The sequence below is a fragment of the Acartia tonsa genome, chromosome 6, assembly GCF_053477335.1.
Source record: "Acartia tonsa isolate MP-2025a chromosome 6, ASM5347733v1, whole genome shotgun sequence".
In the NCBI taxonomy this organism is placed as follows: Eukaryota; Metazoa; Arthropoda; class Copepoda; order Calanoida; family Acartiidae; genus Acartia; species Acartia tonsa.
Window position 1 is genome coordinate 6,999,080 of NC_137265.1, and position 13,397 is coordinate 7,012,476.

General features: G+C 32.9%; 1 protein-coding gene across 1 annotated transcript in view; it reads right to left on the reverse strand.

Moving 5' to 3' along the window:
• Nucleotides 1–285: 285 nt before the first annotated feature.
• The window catches only part of LOC145321710 (uncharacterized), a 44,605-nt gene continuing 31,493 nt past the window's right edge, over nucleotides 286–13,397 (reverse strand). The window contains exons 9-15 of the mRNA XM_080163255.1: nucleotides 11,363–11,404; nucleotides 9,594–9,648; nucleotides 5,858–5,952; nucleotides 5,220–5,345; nucleotides 4,766–4,817; nucleotides 3,751–3,817; nucleotides 286–689 (exon numbers count right to left, since the gene is read on the reverse strand). Of these exons, the coding sequence (XP_080019381.1) occupies nucleotides 634–689; nucleotides 3,751–3,817; nucleotides 4,766–4,817; nucleotides 5,220–5,345; nucleotides 5,858–5,952; nucleotides 9,594–9,648; nucleotides 11,363–11,404 (493 nt within the window). The 3' untranslated portion in view covers nucleotides 286–633. The remainder of the gene's footprint in view (nucleotides 690–3,750; nucleotides 3,818–4,765; nucleotides 4,818–5,219; nucleotides 5,346–5,857; nucleotides 5,953–9,593; nucleotides 9,649–11,362; nucleotides 11,405–13,397) is intronic.

Below are 13,397 nucleotides of genomic sequence, written 5' to 3' on the forward strand. Positions count from 1 at the left end.
CCAATTAGAGCCCAGGTAGTTTCCAATCCACCTATCCTATTAGTCAAAATTTATAAACTTAAATTGTATTTCCGCTTTTAGATAAATAATTATACAAAAACGAATTTTCTAAAAAATCCTTAAAATTTGATGCAGATTTTAAATCTCCCTCTAACATTAAAATTCCTTCCAACTTATATATCCTAATGATTATGTATAAATAATTAATTGTAGATACATATATTGCTTCTTGTATTAAAACATAATATAGGGTAAATTTTCGTTAAATGCCATGATAAAAAATACTAGACCTTGATAAATTATAGGCAGACCAACAAACGAATATCTTTCTTCATTTATATGTAGATTATATAATTATTTTTAGAGGTTCTTTCAAATGTATTTAGTATCTCTTTATTGTAGTATTCACTTATATTTGTCTTTTTCATTTTAAAATGAATTATCATTCATACATTATTTATTTTTAATCTTTTCATCCTTGATGTTCGCATAACATTTCATAAGAGTATTTTTTCAATAAATAACTTTCATAGAACATTATATTAGGTAATTGTTTCTTCAACTTGAGAATAAAAGTATCTTTTTTCACAGATTAGAATAGAACATAGTTCTGTTTCACTGAGAAAACTAGTTTTAGAATCTTGAGCTGTGAACTTGTGTCTTGTTACATTGGTGCTGCCAGCTGTCATCTGAAAAGCAAGAGAATAGTTATTTATCGCATCGTATTATAAACAGCTTTCCACGGGTATAAAAATGTACAATTATAAGATTAAAACCAGTTTTGTTAGCCTCGAGATGCCTAAGACACGGGCTAACAAAACTAGTTTTAATATTGAGATTGTACATTTTTATATTCGACCAAACTGGTTATAATATGATAGGATGCATAATTTTTAAGTATGGCTTAGAACCAGCGGATATTTATCAGTTTCGTAAACATAAACACAGCTTTGTGAGACTATTTTGCCTTTATCATTTTGGTCAGTTGGTTCATTCAAAAACTGTACATTTTTATAAGAACCACAGTAAAAGATTATACAGATAATTATCATCAAAAACTTTTAAAAACAGCTTTATTTTTATTTTTGTCAAGACTTAACCCTTATTATATTATCAAAAGCTTGTGTTAAATCCAAGATCAACCTTTACTTTTATTTCACAATTAAAATAATGATTTTCATTTACAAAGAATTAACAAGGACAATTTAATCCAATATTAGCGAAGCTGAGTGAAATTATCAATAAAAGGTTATAAAAAGAGAGAGAGAGAGAGAGAGAGAGAGAGAGATAGTGAGAAAGACTGCAGAGAGAGTTTTGTAATAACGTTTTCTTATTCGTTGGCTTAACAACTTTGGGAAATTTAGTGAATTTTGATTGGTTAGTTTATTAAGTTTAGTGTTCAAACGTTTCGACCACTAATTTTAATCTACAAAAGGAATGATTATGTGTGTCACCATTGGGGAGATTCATTAATTCATCATCTATTTTCTTATCCCTTAGGATCCCTGGAGAGAGAGAAAGAGATAAAGAGAGAAAATGAAGAGAGTATATTAGTGCAAACTTTAAAACAAATTAAAGATTAATAAATTGATTGGTTGGTTTATTAAGTTGTTTACAAACGTTTCAATCACTATTAGTAATCTTCAGAAGGGGAAATTTTGTTTCTCTTCATTGGGGAAGTATATCAACTTATCGTCCATTGTCTTATCACTTGTAATAACTGCGAAAGGACAGACAGACACAAACACTTATAGAGTAGCTTTTAACTTAATTCCTTTGCAACATATTGTTCTTGTTTTAACTGAATTTTTTTCCTATTTTGTAAAGTGTTTGATCAATTTAACTTTTATTTCTCTTGGCTGATACTTCAAACAATTACATTTTTAGACAGGGATCTAAAGGGATAAGACAATGGCCAATAAATTGATGTACTTCCCAATGATGATAAACAAAAGTAACCTTTCTGTAGATTACAATTGGTAGTTTAAACGTTTGGACAATCAACTAAATAAACCAACAAATAAAAATTCAATAAAAGTCCCCAAGGTTGTTAAGCCAACGAATAAGAAATTCTTATTGAAATACTTTAGGGACTAGTGTAATAAACAGCCCATTGTCCCCTTTCTTCCTGCTACATTATACACATTTTGTTTGAGTAGTTATGCATTTTTTATAAAAAAATAGTTAAAAGGTAAACTTTAATTTAATTTTATTTGCAAATTAAATTTTAGAAGTTGAATATTAAGTAAGATTTAAATAACATGTATAATATAAAAGATGGTTATTTATCGTATCGTATTATACACAGCTTTCCGCGGATATATAAATGAAAAATTATAAGATTAGTATTATTAGTCCTGAGGGGTTGAAAATTGTCTGTAATTCGATAATGAACATGATTTTTCAGCATAGCTAAAAACCGGTTATAATCTAGCAGATATAATCGGTTTCGCAGCCATAATGGAAAAAATGTTATTAACATCTTCAGTTAATACACATTTTTGGCTATTTAAACAACAGCCATCTTTAACAACTTTTACAAAGTAGCAGGGAAGGGTTATTAACCAGGGATATAAAGGGATAAGATAATGGCAAATAAATTAATGTTCATTCCCAATGTTGATACACAAAATTACCCCTTCTGAAGATTGCAATTGTGGTTGAAACGTTTGGACACTCAACGTTATGAACCAACCAATCAAAATTCAAGAAAGTCCCCAAAGTTTTTAAGCCAACGAATAATAACATTGCTATATTATACACATTTTGTTTGAGTAGTTATGAAACTTAATAAATGCATTTTTTTTTTCAATAGTTAAAAGGTAAATTTTAATTTAATTCAAAAATTAAATTTTAAAAGTTGAATATTACGTATAATTTGGATGCTAAAGTAAATAATAGTTATTCATCGCATCGTATTATAGACAGCTTTCCGCGGATATTCAAATGAAAAGTTACAATATTAAAATTAGTTTTGTTAGCCCCGAACAAAACTTGTATTTATCTTATTATCTTTTTATAGTATTCATGGAAAATTGTCTACAATACGATGCTAAACATGATTTTTCAGTATGGCTGAGAACTTGTTTCTAATCTAGCGGATATATATTTATATCTGTTTCGAAGCCATACTAAAAATAACTTCTAATAAAACCAAAATTTGTTTTTTTTTGCTGAATGCTTACTGGTTTATTTAGCAACTAGCGGCTTCGCCCCTTGCATCTAGGGGCTTTGCCCCAAGAGGTTTGATCAAACCGATTTTTCGTATTTTAGATTTAAAAGAAAAATTTTAAAAAAATTTTTGGGGATTTTTTTTTTTTGGGGGGGGGGGGTAGTCGAACCCACTATTTTAAATTTATTTTAAAAAGAATTTTTTTTGGGGGGGGGTATTTTTCATTTTTTGGGGTGGTTGGGGGTGTCCCACCCCCCAAGAAAATAGTTATACACCTTCCCGGGACCTATGAGAAACTACCCTGTAAAGGAGAACCCGATCGGTTCAGCGGTTAGCGAGAGCCAGGGATGAGACATTAGGCTGTTTATTACACTAGTCCCCAAAGTCTTATAATAATGTTTTCTTATTCGTTAGCTTCATAACCTTTGGGGACTTTCATTGATTTTTTTTCTGTTGGTTTATTTAGTATCCAAGTATCCAAATATTCAACCACTAATTGTAATCTAAACCATTATTGTGAATGAACATTAATTTATCGGCCATAATCTTAGATCCCTGAATATTAAAAATAATATTACCTATAACATCAGGAGAGGCCAGGCTGTGACATTTATTACATTCTTCTGTTGGACTAATATCTCTTCCCTGAAAGTAAAAATAAATTTATAAAATGTGAGTGTAATCCTTTTACTAAAGTAACAGGATGTTTGTCTGTTTGTTTGTCTGTGTGTCTGTACCGAAGGATCTCGCTAACCGCTGAACCGATCGGGTTCTTCTTAACAGGGTATATTCTCATAGGTCCCGGGAAGGTTTTTAACTATTTTGGGGGAGGGTACCACCACCCCCCCAATCGAATTTTTTACGCAAACATAAACGTCAAACGCAACATAGACATATTATAATTATAAAAAAACACTTAAAGTGCCACTAGAGGCCTCTAGGGGCGTAGCCGCTAATCCTTACGATAAAGTAACAGGACCTATATCTGTTTGTGTGTGTGTACCGAAGGATGTCAGTAGCTATTGAACTGATATAGTTCTCCTTTACAATGTATTTAGCTTCTCATAGGTCATTGGAACTAATTTTTGGGAGGGTACCAATACCCTCCCAAGAGAAATCGACACTTGAAAAGAAATACCAAAATAATTGTAAAATGCCGCTAGAAGCCTCTAGGGGCGTACCGCAAGTAAGGAATATTTTAACCTAAGGACCTGAAGAATTAAAAAATAAACATTTGATTCAAATTACATCTTAAAAAATAACATGCTAAATCAGAACACAGTAATAGTGTCTGACTGATTATGACGTAACAAAAAAAATTAGCCAATGAGAGGCCACTATAAATTTTACCATTGGTCAATAACGGCCTCTCATTGGCTAATTTTTTTTGTTACGTCATAATCAGTCAGACACTATTACTGTGTTCGCTAAATTTTGTTTGTTAAGTTTTGTTAAGTTTGTTAAATTAATATTTATTTTGTTAAGAAAATAGGCTAAAAATAAAATTTGATTTGTAAAAAGGTACAATATTAATTTAGAGTAAGTCTATTGTTTATAATTTTCTTAGAAAAAGACAAAAGAAAGACACCTTACCTTATAACAGCTGCTAGGGGCTGCAGAAGAGCCATTTGAGTTGCGCCATGAACTTCAATTATAGAATATTATACATTAAAGGACTTTAATAATTTATATTTTTTTAATTATTTTATATTGCTTTTAAAAGACGACCAAGCTAATATTGCTTGATTCACTTCTACAAGAGAATGAATTAAAAATGATTGCTAGCTAAAATCGAAATATATCTTCATGTTTTAGAATAGTGCAGAATTTAAAAAAATAGGTTGGAAAATATACTAACTTTTATAAAAAAAAAAGACTTTTAAAATACCTATAAAACACTAATTTGAAGCTTACCTAAAATATAAAACCCAATGAGTTGAGTAGTTATTGAGATCTTAAGCTTCAAAGAAAATACCCTTACAAGTTATAAAATGCGATTAAAAAATGATTGTTTACTGTCTTTAGCATTCTATATAGTATTCTATGCCTGGCACGTTTGAAGTGAATAACAGAGACCGAGTTGACCAGCCGGAAAGTGATTGTGTCGTCACCTTGCGGAGAAACGGCCATGGTTGTTGTCATGTCGGTCAAATTTGTCGGCACGGTGCCCCGGCTGAAATAAGACAAAGTTACTGATAGATATGTATTGCTAAAACTGTAACTCTGAATAGTTATTTATTGCATTGCATAATAGACAGCTTTCTGCGGATATTAGAATGAAAAATTATAAGATTAAAACTAGTTTTGTTAGCCAATAGGAGCCGAAGGCCTGGGCTAACAAAACTGATTTTATTTTAATATTCGTAGAAAATTATATATGATATACATAATTTATCAGTATGGCAGAGAATCTATTATATTCCAGCGAATATTAACCGGATTCAAAGCCATACTGGAAAAGTTTATTTTGATTAGGTACTTTTTCCATTTTTCATTAACTGAAATTAAACCTTTTGACGTTTTTTATAATTTGTGGGCTTTCGCTATATTTTGATTGGTTGGTTTATTAAGCTTAGTGTTTAAACGTTATAACCATCAATTTCAATCTACAAAAGTCATCATTGAGGATGAACATCACTTTATCGGCCATTGTCTTATCCCTTTAGATCCCTGTGAAAATGAAACCTGTTTAAATGTTGAAATTTGATAGCTAATTTAGCTCTGACTGCACTACAATTACTTCCATAGGAATCCTCTTTACTTGAACTAGATCTAGCATCCTGAAAAAGATTAATAATCTGTAATATAAAGTAGAACCATGTCCATCTGTCTGTCTGTCTAAAGTTTGATTGTTAATTTAGCTCTGACTGCACTACAGTTACTACCATAGGAATCCTCTTTACTTGAACTTGATCTAGCATCCTGAAAAAGATTAATAATCTGTATTATAAAGTAAAACCATGTCTGTCTGTCTGTCTGTCAGTATGTCAGAAGTTTGATTGCTAATTCAGCTCTGAGTGCACTACAGTTACTGCCATAGGAATCCTCTTTACTTGAACTAGATCTAGCATCCTGAAACAGATTAATAATCTATAATACAAAGTAGAACCATGTCCATCTGTCTGTCTGTCTGAAGTTTGATTGTTAATTTAGCTCTGAGTGCACTACAGTTACTACCATAGGAATCCTCTTTACTAGGACTAGATTTAGCATCCTGAAAAACAGATTTATAATGTATATTAATAGTTATTTCTCGCATCGTATTATAAACAGCTTTCCGCGGATATAGAATGTACAATTATAAGATTAAAACCAGATTTTTTTGCCCCGAGATGCCGAAGGAACGGGCTAAAAAAACTGGTTTTAATCTTATGATTGTACATTTCTATATTCGTGGAAAACTGGATGTAATACGATGCTAGACATAGTTTTTTCGTATGGATGAGAACCGGTTTCTATCCACCGGATTCGAATGAATACGAGAAAAAATTTTATACAGCTATTGCAAACATATTAATGTTGGAATGTTACCAACTAATGAGGGAGGGAGAAAAGGGCTGTAAATTACTCTTGTCCCCAAAGTTCTAATAACATTTTTTTTAACGTTGGCTTCACAACTTTCGAGACTATTAAGTTTATTGTCCAAACGTTCCAACCACTAATTGTAAACTACAGGAGGTGTGATTTTGTGTATCATCATTGGGGATGTTGATCACCATTATCTTATTCATTTAGATTCCTAGTTACTAACCATTTTGATATGCTATCATTTGACTTTTTCCCTTTATCTTAACTAAAATTAATTTGATATACAATCCTTATATAACAGTAAGAGATTCTCTGTCTGTCTGTCTGTACCAAAGGATCTTGCTAACCGCTGAACCGATTTGGTTCTCCTTTACAGTTTAGCTTCTCATAGGTCCAGGGAATGTTTACAGATATTATGGAGCCTCTACCCTTGAAAGGAGAACCATATAGGTTCAGCGGTCCTTTGGTACACATAGACAGACACACAAAGATCCTTTTACTTCATTATAAGGATAAGAAACTAATACTATAATGTGAAATCAATGTATCTATTTACCCTATCTTACTTAATTGAGAGGAAAATGAATGAAAAGAAAATTAAAGGAAAATTGCTTATTGAAGGAACAAGGATGACAACATCCATAAAAGCGAAGTTCTAAAACGTTGGGTCAAATTAACATTAAGCCTTTATAACGCAAATTTGTTGAAATGTGCTGTAATACAGGATAATTTTTATGGACAAACTTATATTTTTATGATTTGAATATAAAGATGCTTCGATAGGAAAATTATGCTTATGTTAACGAAAAAAGCTAACCGTTACGGGCTGACGGACTTACGGACGGACCGACCGTAATTGTAGAAAAGCTTCGCTTTTAAAAATTGTATCTAGTTAAGTTAACTTGTGAGGTTTTTCTCTTGGGGGTTGTCAAAATTAAGAACAATTCCCCCCAACGGTCTTCCCTCTTCTTGTCCTTAGTAAACAACGGGGTGCTGCCACTTTTACCACTAGCAAAAATACAACCACTGTGTTTTTGACAAAAATTGGGTGTGTTTTTGTCAATTTCGTTTTTAGCTACATTTTTGGCAATATTTTTTTTATTCACTGTCAAAATTACACCTTTACTATGTCATAAACACAGTTTTACTGTCATTTTCACACCCATTAAATTCAATTAGGCTGTAAAATTCACAGTTTTGATGACAAAAATACACCTTGAAATTAGTGGTTGCAACTTTTAAACATTCAAATTAATGAAACAACTAATCAAAATTCAATGAAGTCCTGAAAGTTGTGAAGCCAACGAATAAGAAACAATCTATTGTCCTTTTTGAATGTGTATGTTTAATTCTAGTTGCCAAATTCTATGAGCAGGTACCTATAGGACAAAAGAAAATGAATTTATCTACCTCCTCCCCATTGATATGATGATAATGTCTTATAAAACTGCCCTCCATATTGATATTAAAGGCCTTTTTTTTTTTTAAAGCGAAGCATTTCTATGATTAAGGTATGTAGGCCATGCGTACGTCCATGCGTACGCCACGGTTAGCTCTTTGTGTTAATTTATGGATGTTAGAATTGTCCTATAGATGTCAAACTTTGGATGATGATTCCTGTAACAGTTAGGTACTCTTATGAAGTGTAGCAACTCTATAATAGTTAGCAGAAAGTCCTTAGGTTGATTTAAAACATGCTTTAAAAAAAATTGTACGAAATAATCATCCTATTCATCTGAGTTTCAACAATGATTCCTGGGACAACAAGGTACACTAGTTTAAATATCTCTTATCTCTTTAATCAAGTCTTTAAAATGATTGATAGAATGCTGCCTATTATGTTTTGATAGTCTACAAGTGTTCACGACCGTTTGCTCTGTCGTTTGAGCTTTTAGAGCAGCGCTTTTATTGATGTTGTCATCCTTGTTTTTTTTGCAAATATAAAAGGTACATAAATGACAATAAAGAAAGACATTACATCCAATTTATTAAATAAAATCAATAAAAGACATCTCTCTCTCTCTCTCTCTCTCTCCAAATTATCAAATAAAATCAATAAAAAACATGGACATAAAATCAATTTGCTTGCAATCAAATCAATTTCTTTGTTTTTTCTGTACAATTACATCGTATAAGGATAGTCAATATAAAAACATAGTAAGTTTATTATTATAAACTAGCGACTACGCCCCTAGATTCTGATAAATATTCTGATAATTCAGTTCTGACACTCTACAAGAGTTAATATTCGTTTCTCCTACCGTTTAAGGGCTTCGCTTTTATGGATGTTGTCATCCTTGTTCTATATATATATATATTTCATCAAAATTATATACTTTTGTTGAAACAACAGTTTGAACTCAACAAAATGTTTGATAATATTTCATAAAAAAATTATTTCAAATTTTTTTTCATAGAAAACCATCGTTTACGTCGATACAATTGTATCCTTATACTAAAGTAACAGGATGTTTGTCTGTGTGTCTGTACCGAAGGATCTCGCTAACCGCTGAACCGATCGGGTTCTCCTTAACAGGGTAGCTTCTCATAAGTCCCGGGAAGGTTTATAACTATTATTTTTAAATTTTTTAACTAAAATTAAAAATGATGATAGGGCACCCTTCCCAAAAAAAAAAAAAAAAATTTCCACCACCCAAAATATTTTTTTTACTTTTTCTTTTAAAATCTAAAATAAAAAATTGGGTTATCAAATTCGACTCCCCCCTCCTCAAGTGCCCCTAGAGGCCTCTTGGGGCGTAGCCGCTAGTTAAGCATAAACCAAGTACATTCACCAATAAAATATTCAGGTTAACTGCTGGAAGGTACTTAATATCACTTGCTCTTGTTCGTGCATAGTCCCCTTTAGAATGAAGCAAATAAATTTAAACTTTACCTTGCTTGATTCTTGGCTATTTCCACCTTCCAGTGTTTCACCATTTCCAAGGGCTCTACAACAATTATTCATAGTATTATAGACAGCTTTCCGCGGATAGTAAATTATAAGATAATTACCAGTTTTGTTGGCCCATACGGGCCAAAGACCCTGTCCAACAAAAATGACTTTAATTCTATGATTTTCATTTTCTTATTCGTGAAAAATTTTCTGTAATACATTACATCATACACGAGTTTTCAGTATGGCTCAAAATTGATTATAATCCAGTATAGATATTTCTTGTATTCATTTGAATCTGGTGGATAGGAACCGGTTCTCATCCATACGAAAAAACTATGTCAAGCACCGAATTATATCCAGCTTTCTACGAATATAAAAAATGTACAGGGTGCGCCACATAAATCCGGACTTTTTTTAAACGGCCATAGCGCCAAAACTACTTGACCAATCAGGACGTTTGACCCCACTATAAAAAGCTTAGGCAATGACCTTTTTGCCCATAAAAAGTTTTGGACTATGGAGGACATGTACTCCAAGCTGGCCGCGCATATGTTCAACAAGGCAGATTCGAAATGCGCTGATAGTTTACTCAGGATCTTCGACTTGGGCCTACTAAATATGACCTCAGCCCATCTGTAGATGAGATAAACTTATGAAGCGTGCTTGAGATACTATTAGATACCTAATGAAGACACTAGAAAAGACTAGAGCTCTCTATCTCAGCTAGTATGGCCGTATTACATTGGCAAAGTGAATCGTGGTAGATTTTAAGATGTCAAAAACGTCAAAAATCTTGAAAATTTCTCGGTTCTCGACTTCAGGGGGCCCATATGGAACCTTGAAACCCGTTTTAGACAATGTGTTGCGCTGTTAACCCTAGCTTAATCTGCATGCCATTTTTAAAAAGGTATAAAACGTTGTTTTAGCTCAACTGTGGCCCAAATGAGAGCCGCCGTGTTAAAGGGTAGCTTGAAAGATGGGTAATTTGGATCCTGCGGTTACTCACGTCCCCAAGGATATGTGGCCTCCCAGCAGCCCCGATCTTAATCCAATGGACTTTTGGGCCTGGAGCGCCATTGAAGCTTGAACCAATAGACATGCCAATTCCACAAAGACCTCCTTCATTGCCACTATCAAAGAGAACTTTGCCAACTTGGACAGGGACATGGTGACCAGGGTCGGCGGGCGGTTCTGAGGGCGGTTAGAGGCGGTGATTGAGGCTGGCGGCGATTTTATTGAATAATCTGATAGTCATATACCTAGTTTGCCTTCCACTTTTTAAAATTCAATAAAATCTTTAAGATTGACGATTTTATGTTCATTTGTTTAAAAATAAGAAAAAGTCCGGATTTATGTGGCGCACCCTGTACAATCATAAGATTAAAACCAGTTTTTTAGCCGGTGCCTTCAGCACCTCGGGGCTAAAAAAACTAGTTTTAATCTTATAATTGTACATTCTATATCCGCGGAAAGCCGTTTATAATACGATGCGAGAAATAACTATTATCGGTTTCAATGTCATACTGAAAAAAGTATGATACTTTTTAGGTGAATGAAAATCAAATAAAGAGATCAATGAAAAGCTTTAAAATAGAATCTCTTCAAGCAATGGAAAAAATTTGAAGAAAAAGGCAAAGAAAAGTAAAGTTTTAGAATCGGGGGACGAAAAACAATTCAAAAAGTGCAACTATTATTACCATCGAACCATCTGAACATTTTATACTTTAAAGTTTAAAAAGTGCATTATTGCTGAAAGAGAAACTTACTTTTTAAGTATTTGATCCCGTTGATCTCTCGGTATCCAGTGCCTAAAAGAAATAAAAGATAGTTGAAAGAAAACAAAGTAAGAATAAACCAGGATGACAATATCCATAAACAGTAAAGCATAGAAATTTAATGTTTATTTTGCAAGAGCCGTGCTTCTGAAAATTAATTCCATATGAAATTGCAAAAAAAATTGGATATTTTAGTGGCGAATGTGGGGGTAAAACGTAACTAAAGGAAGTGGGTAAGAAGTGGGTTGTGTTGAATTTTCACTTAGAACTTTTTATCAGAATCCTGGTCCCTTGAACCTGCATTTTATGTAATTTCAGATCTACACTACTATTCTCCTTATTGAAGTTAAATAGTTCATGCTGAAAAAAGATTCACGGAAAAATTTGTTTGAAATCCATTGTAAGAAAATTGTTTCAAATTCAATTGCAAAATTTTTGGAATTCTTGCATATTTGCTGTTTACAAGAAACAAGGATGGCAACACCTTTAAATGCGAATCTTCCCAATTCAGACTAGCAGACTAACGAATTCAAACAATTATATAGTGACTGTGCTTGGGAAATCATAATATTATGCAAGTCTGAGAAAAATACTCAAATTTGTTAAGTTTTTTAAACACAAGATAGTTAACAAAGAAATATATCAAGATAATAAGATGATTATATCCTGTAAAAATTGTCATTTATCTCTAGGTGGAGCTTAAACCACGAATAACAGCACATTTTTTTCATAGAAGTATGTACGGTTTTTCAGGTGATATAATTCTTCTTCTCTACTCTCTAGTCATTCCTGACGCTTTTTAGAACTTTTGTTTTGTTATTTGTGTTCTTTTGTATGAAAACACCATGTCTGTATTTTCTAATATTGCTATATATGCAGTTGTATCAGGCAAGGCTAGCAGCCGCGGGTCAGCCGCCGGTCAGCCGTGTCTAAGCCTCACATTAAAATCTATATTGATGCTTTTAAAACAATTTAAAAAGAGGGATTACCATATTTTGGTCAGTTCAGACTTCCAGCTGATTTGTAAAAAGTTTATTTACTTGAGGCTTACAGACGGCTTACGCGCGGCTGCCGAGCCCTGGTATCAAGTAACAATAGTGTCTCATAAACATAATTCAATTTTATATATTCTACACCTGTCTACTTCATATATTCATATCAGCAGGGCTCTAAAGGGATAAGAAAATAGCTAATAAATTGATGTATTTCCCCAATAATGATATACACAATTATTCCTTCTGTAGATTACAATTAGTGGTTGAAACGTTTAAACACTCAACTGAATGAAACAACCAATCAAAATTACATGAAATTCCCATAAGTTGTTGAGCTACCGAAAAAGATAACGTTATTAAAAAACTTTGGGGACCATTGTTAAAAACGGGCCATTGTCCCCTCTCTCACTGTATTCTTTACCTGAGCTGGATCTTTAAATCATTTTAGTGGTGAGCCAGATCGGGGAGAGCTAACTTTCCACCAATGAGAGCACATCATTTTATGAAATGCCGCGCTGTGATTGGCTGAAATTCGGCTCACCCCGATCTGGCTCACCATTAAAATGATTTAAAGATCCATCTCTGACAACTTGCGTCGTAGATATAAAATATATGCATATTTGTCTGTCTGTTTGTGTGGATATACCAATTGCTCCACAATTATCAGGGAAGTTTTCATTTGTCCATAGAAGGTTTTAGGTGCAACCCCCCCCCCCCTTCCTCCCCAACCCTCTAATGAGAAGAACTTCATCCCCCCCCCCCAAAAAAAAATTACCTTTCAGAGTTCTTGACTTCAACCAGACCTTATATGTATGTAATACAATATTTATTATGCATATTGTCTACATAAGGTACGGATATAAAATACTCAATAACAATACCATCTTACGCTAGAAACAAGATAAAATAACAATTCATGTTAAAAAGGAAACCTTTCTCTTGTATAATCTAAGGATATTATTACGTACCTAGGTATATGATGAGTCTGGTTCTGATTGTCTAGGATCTACGTACCTGGGTCTATTATGAGT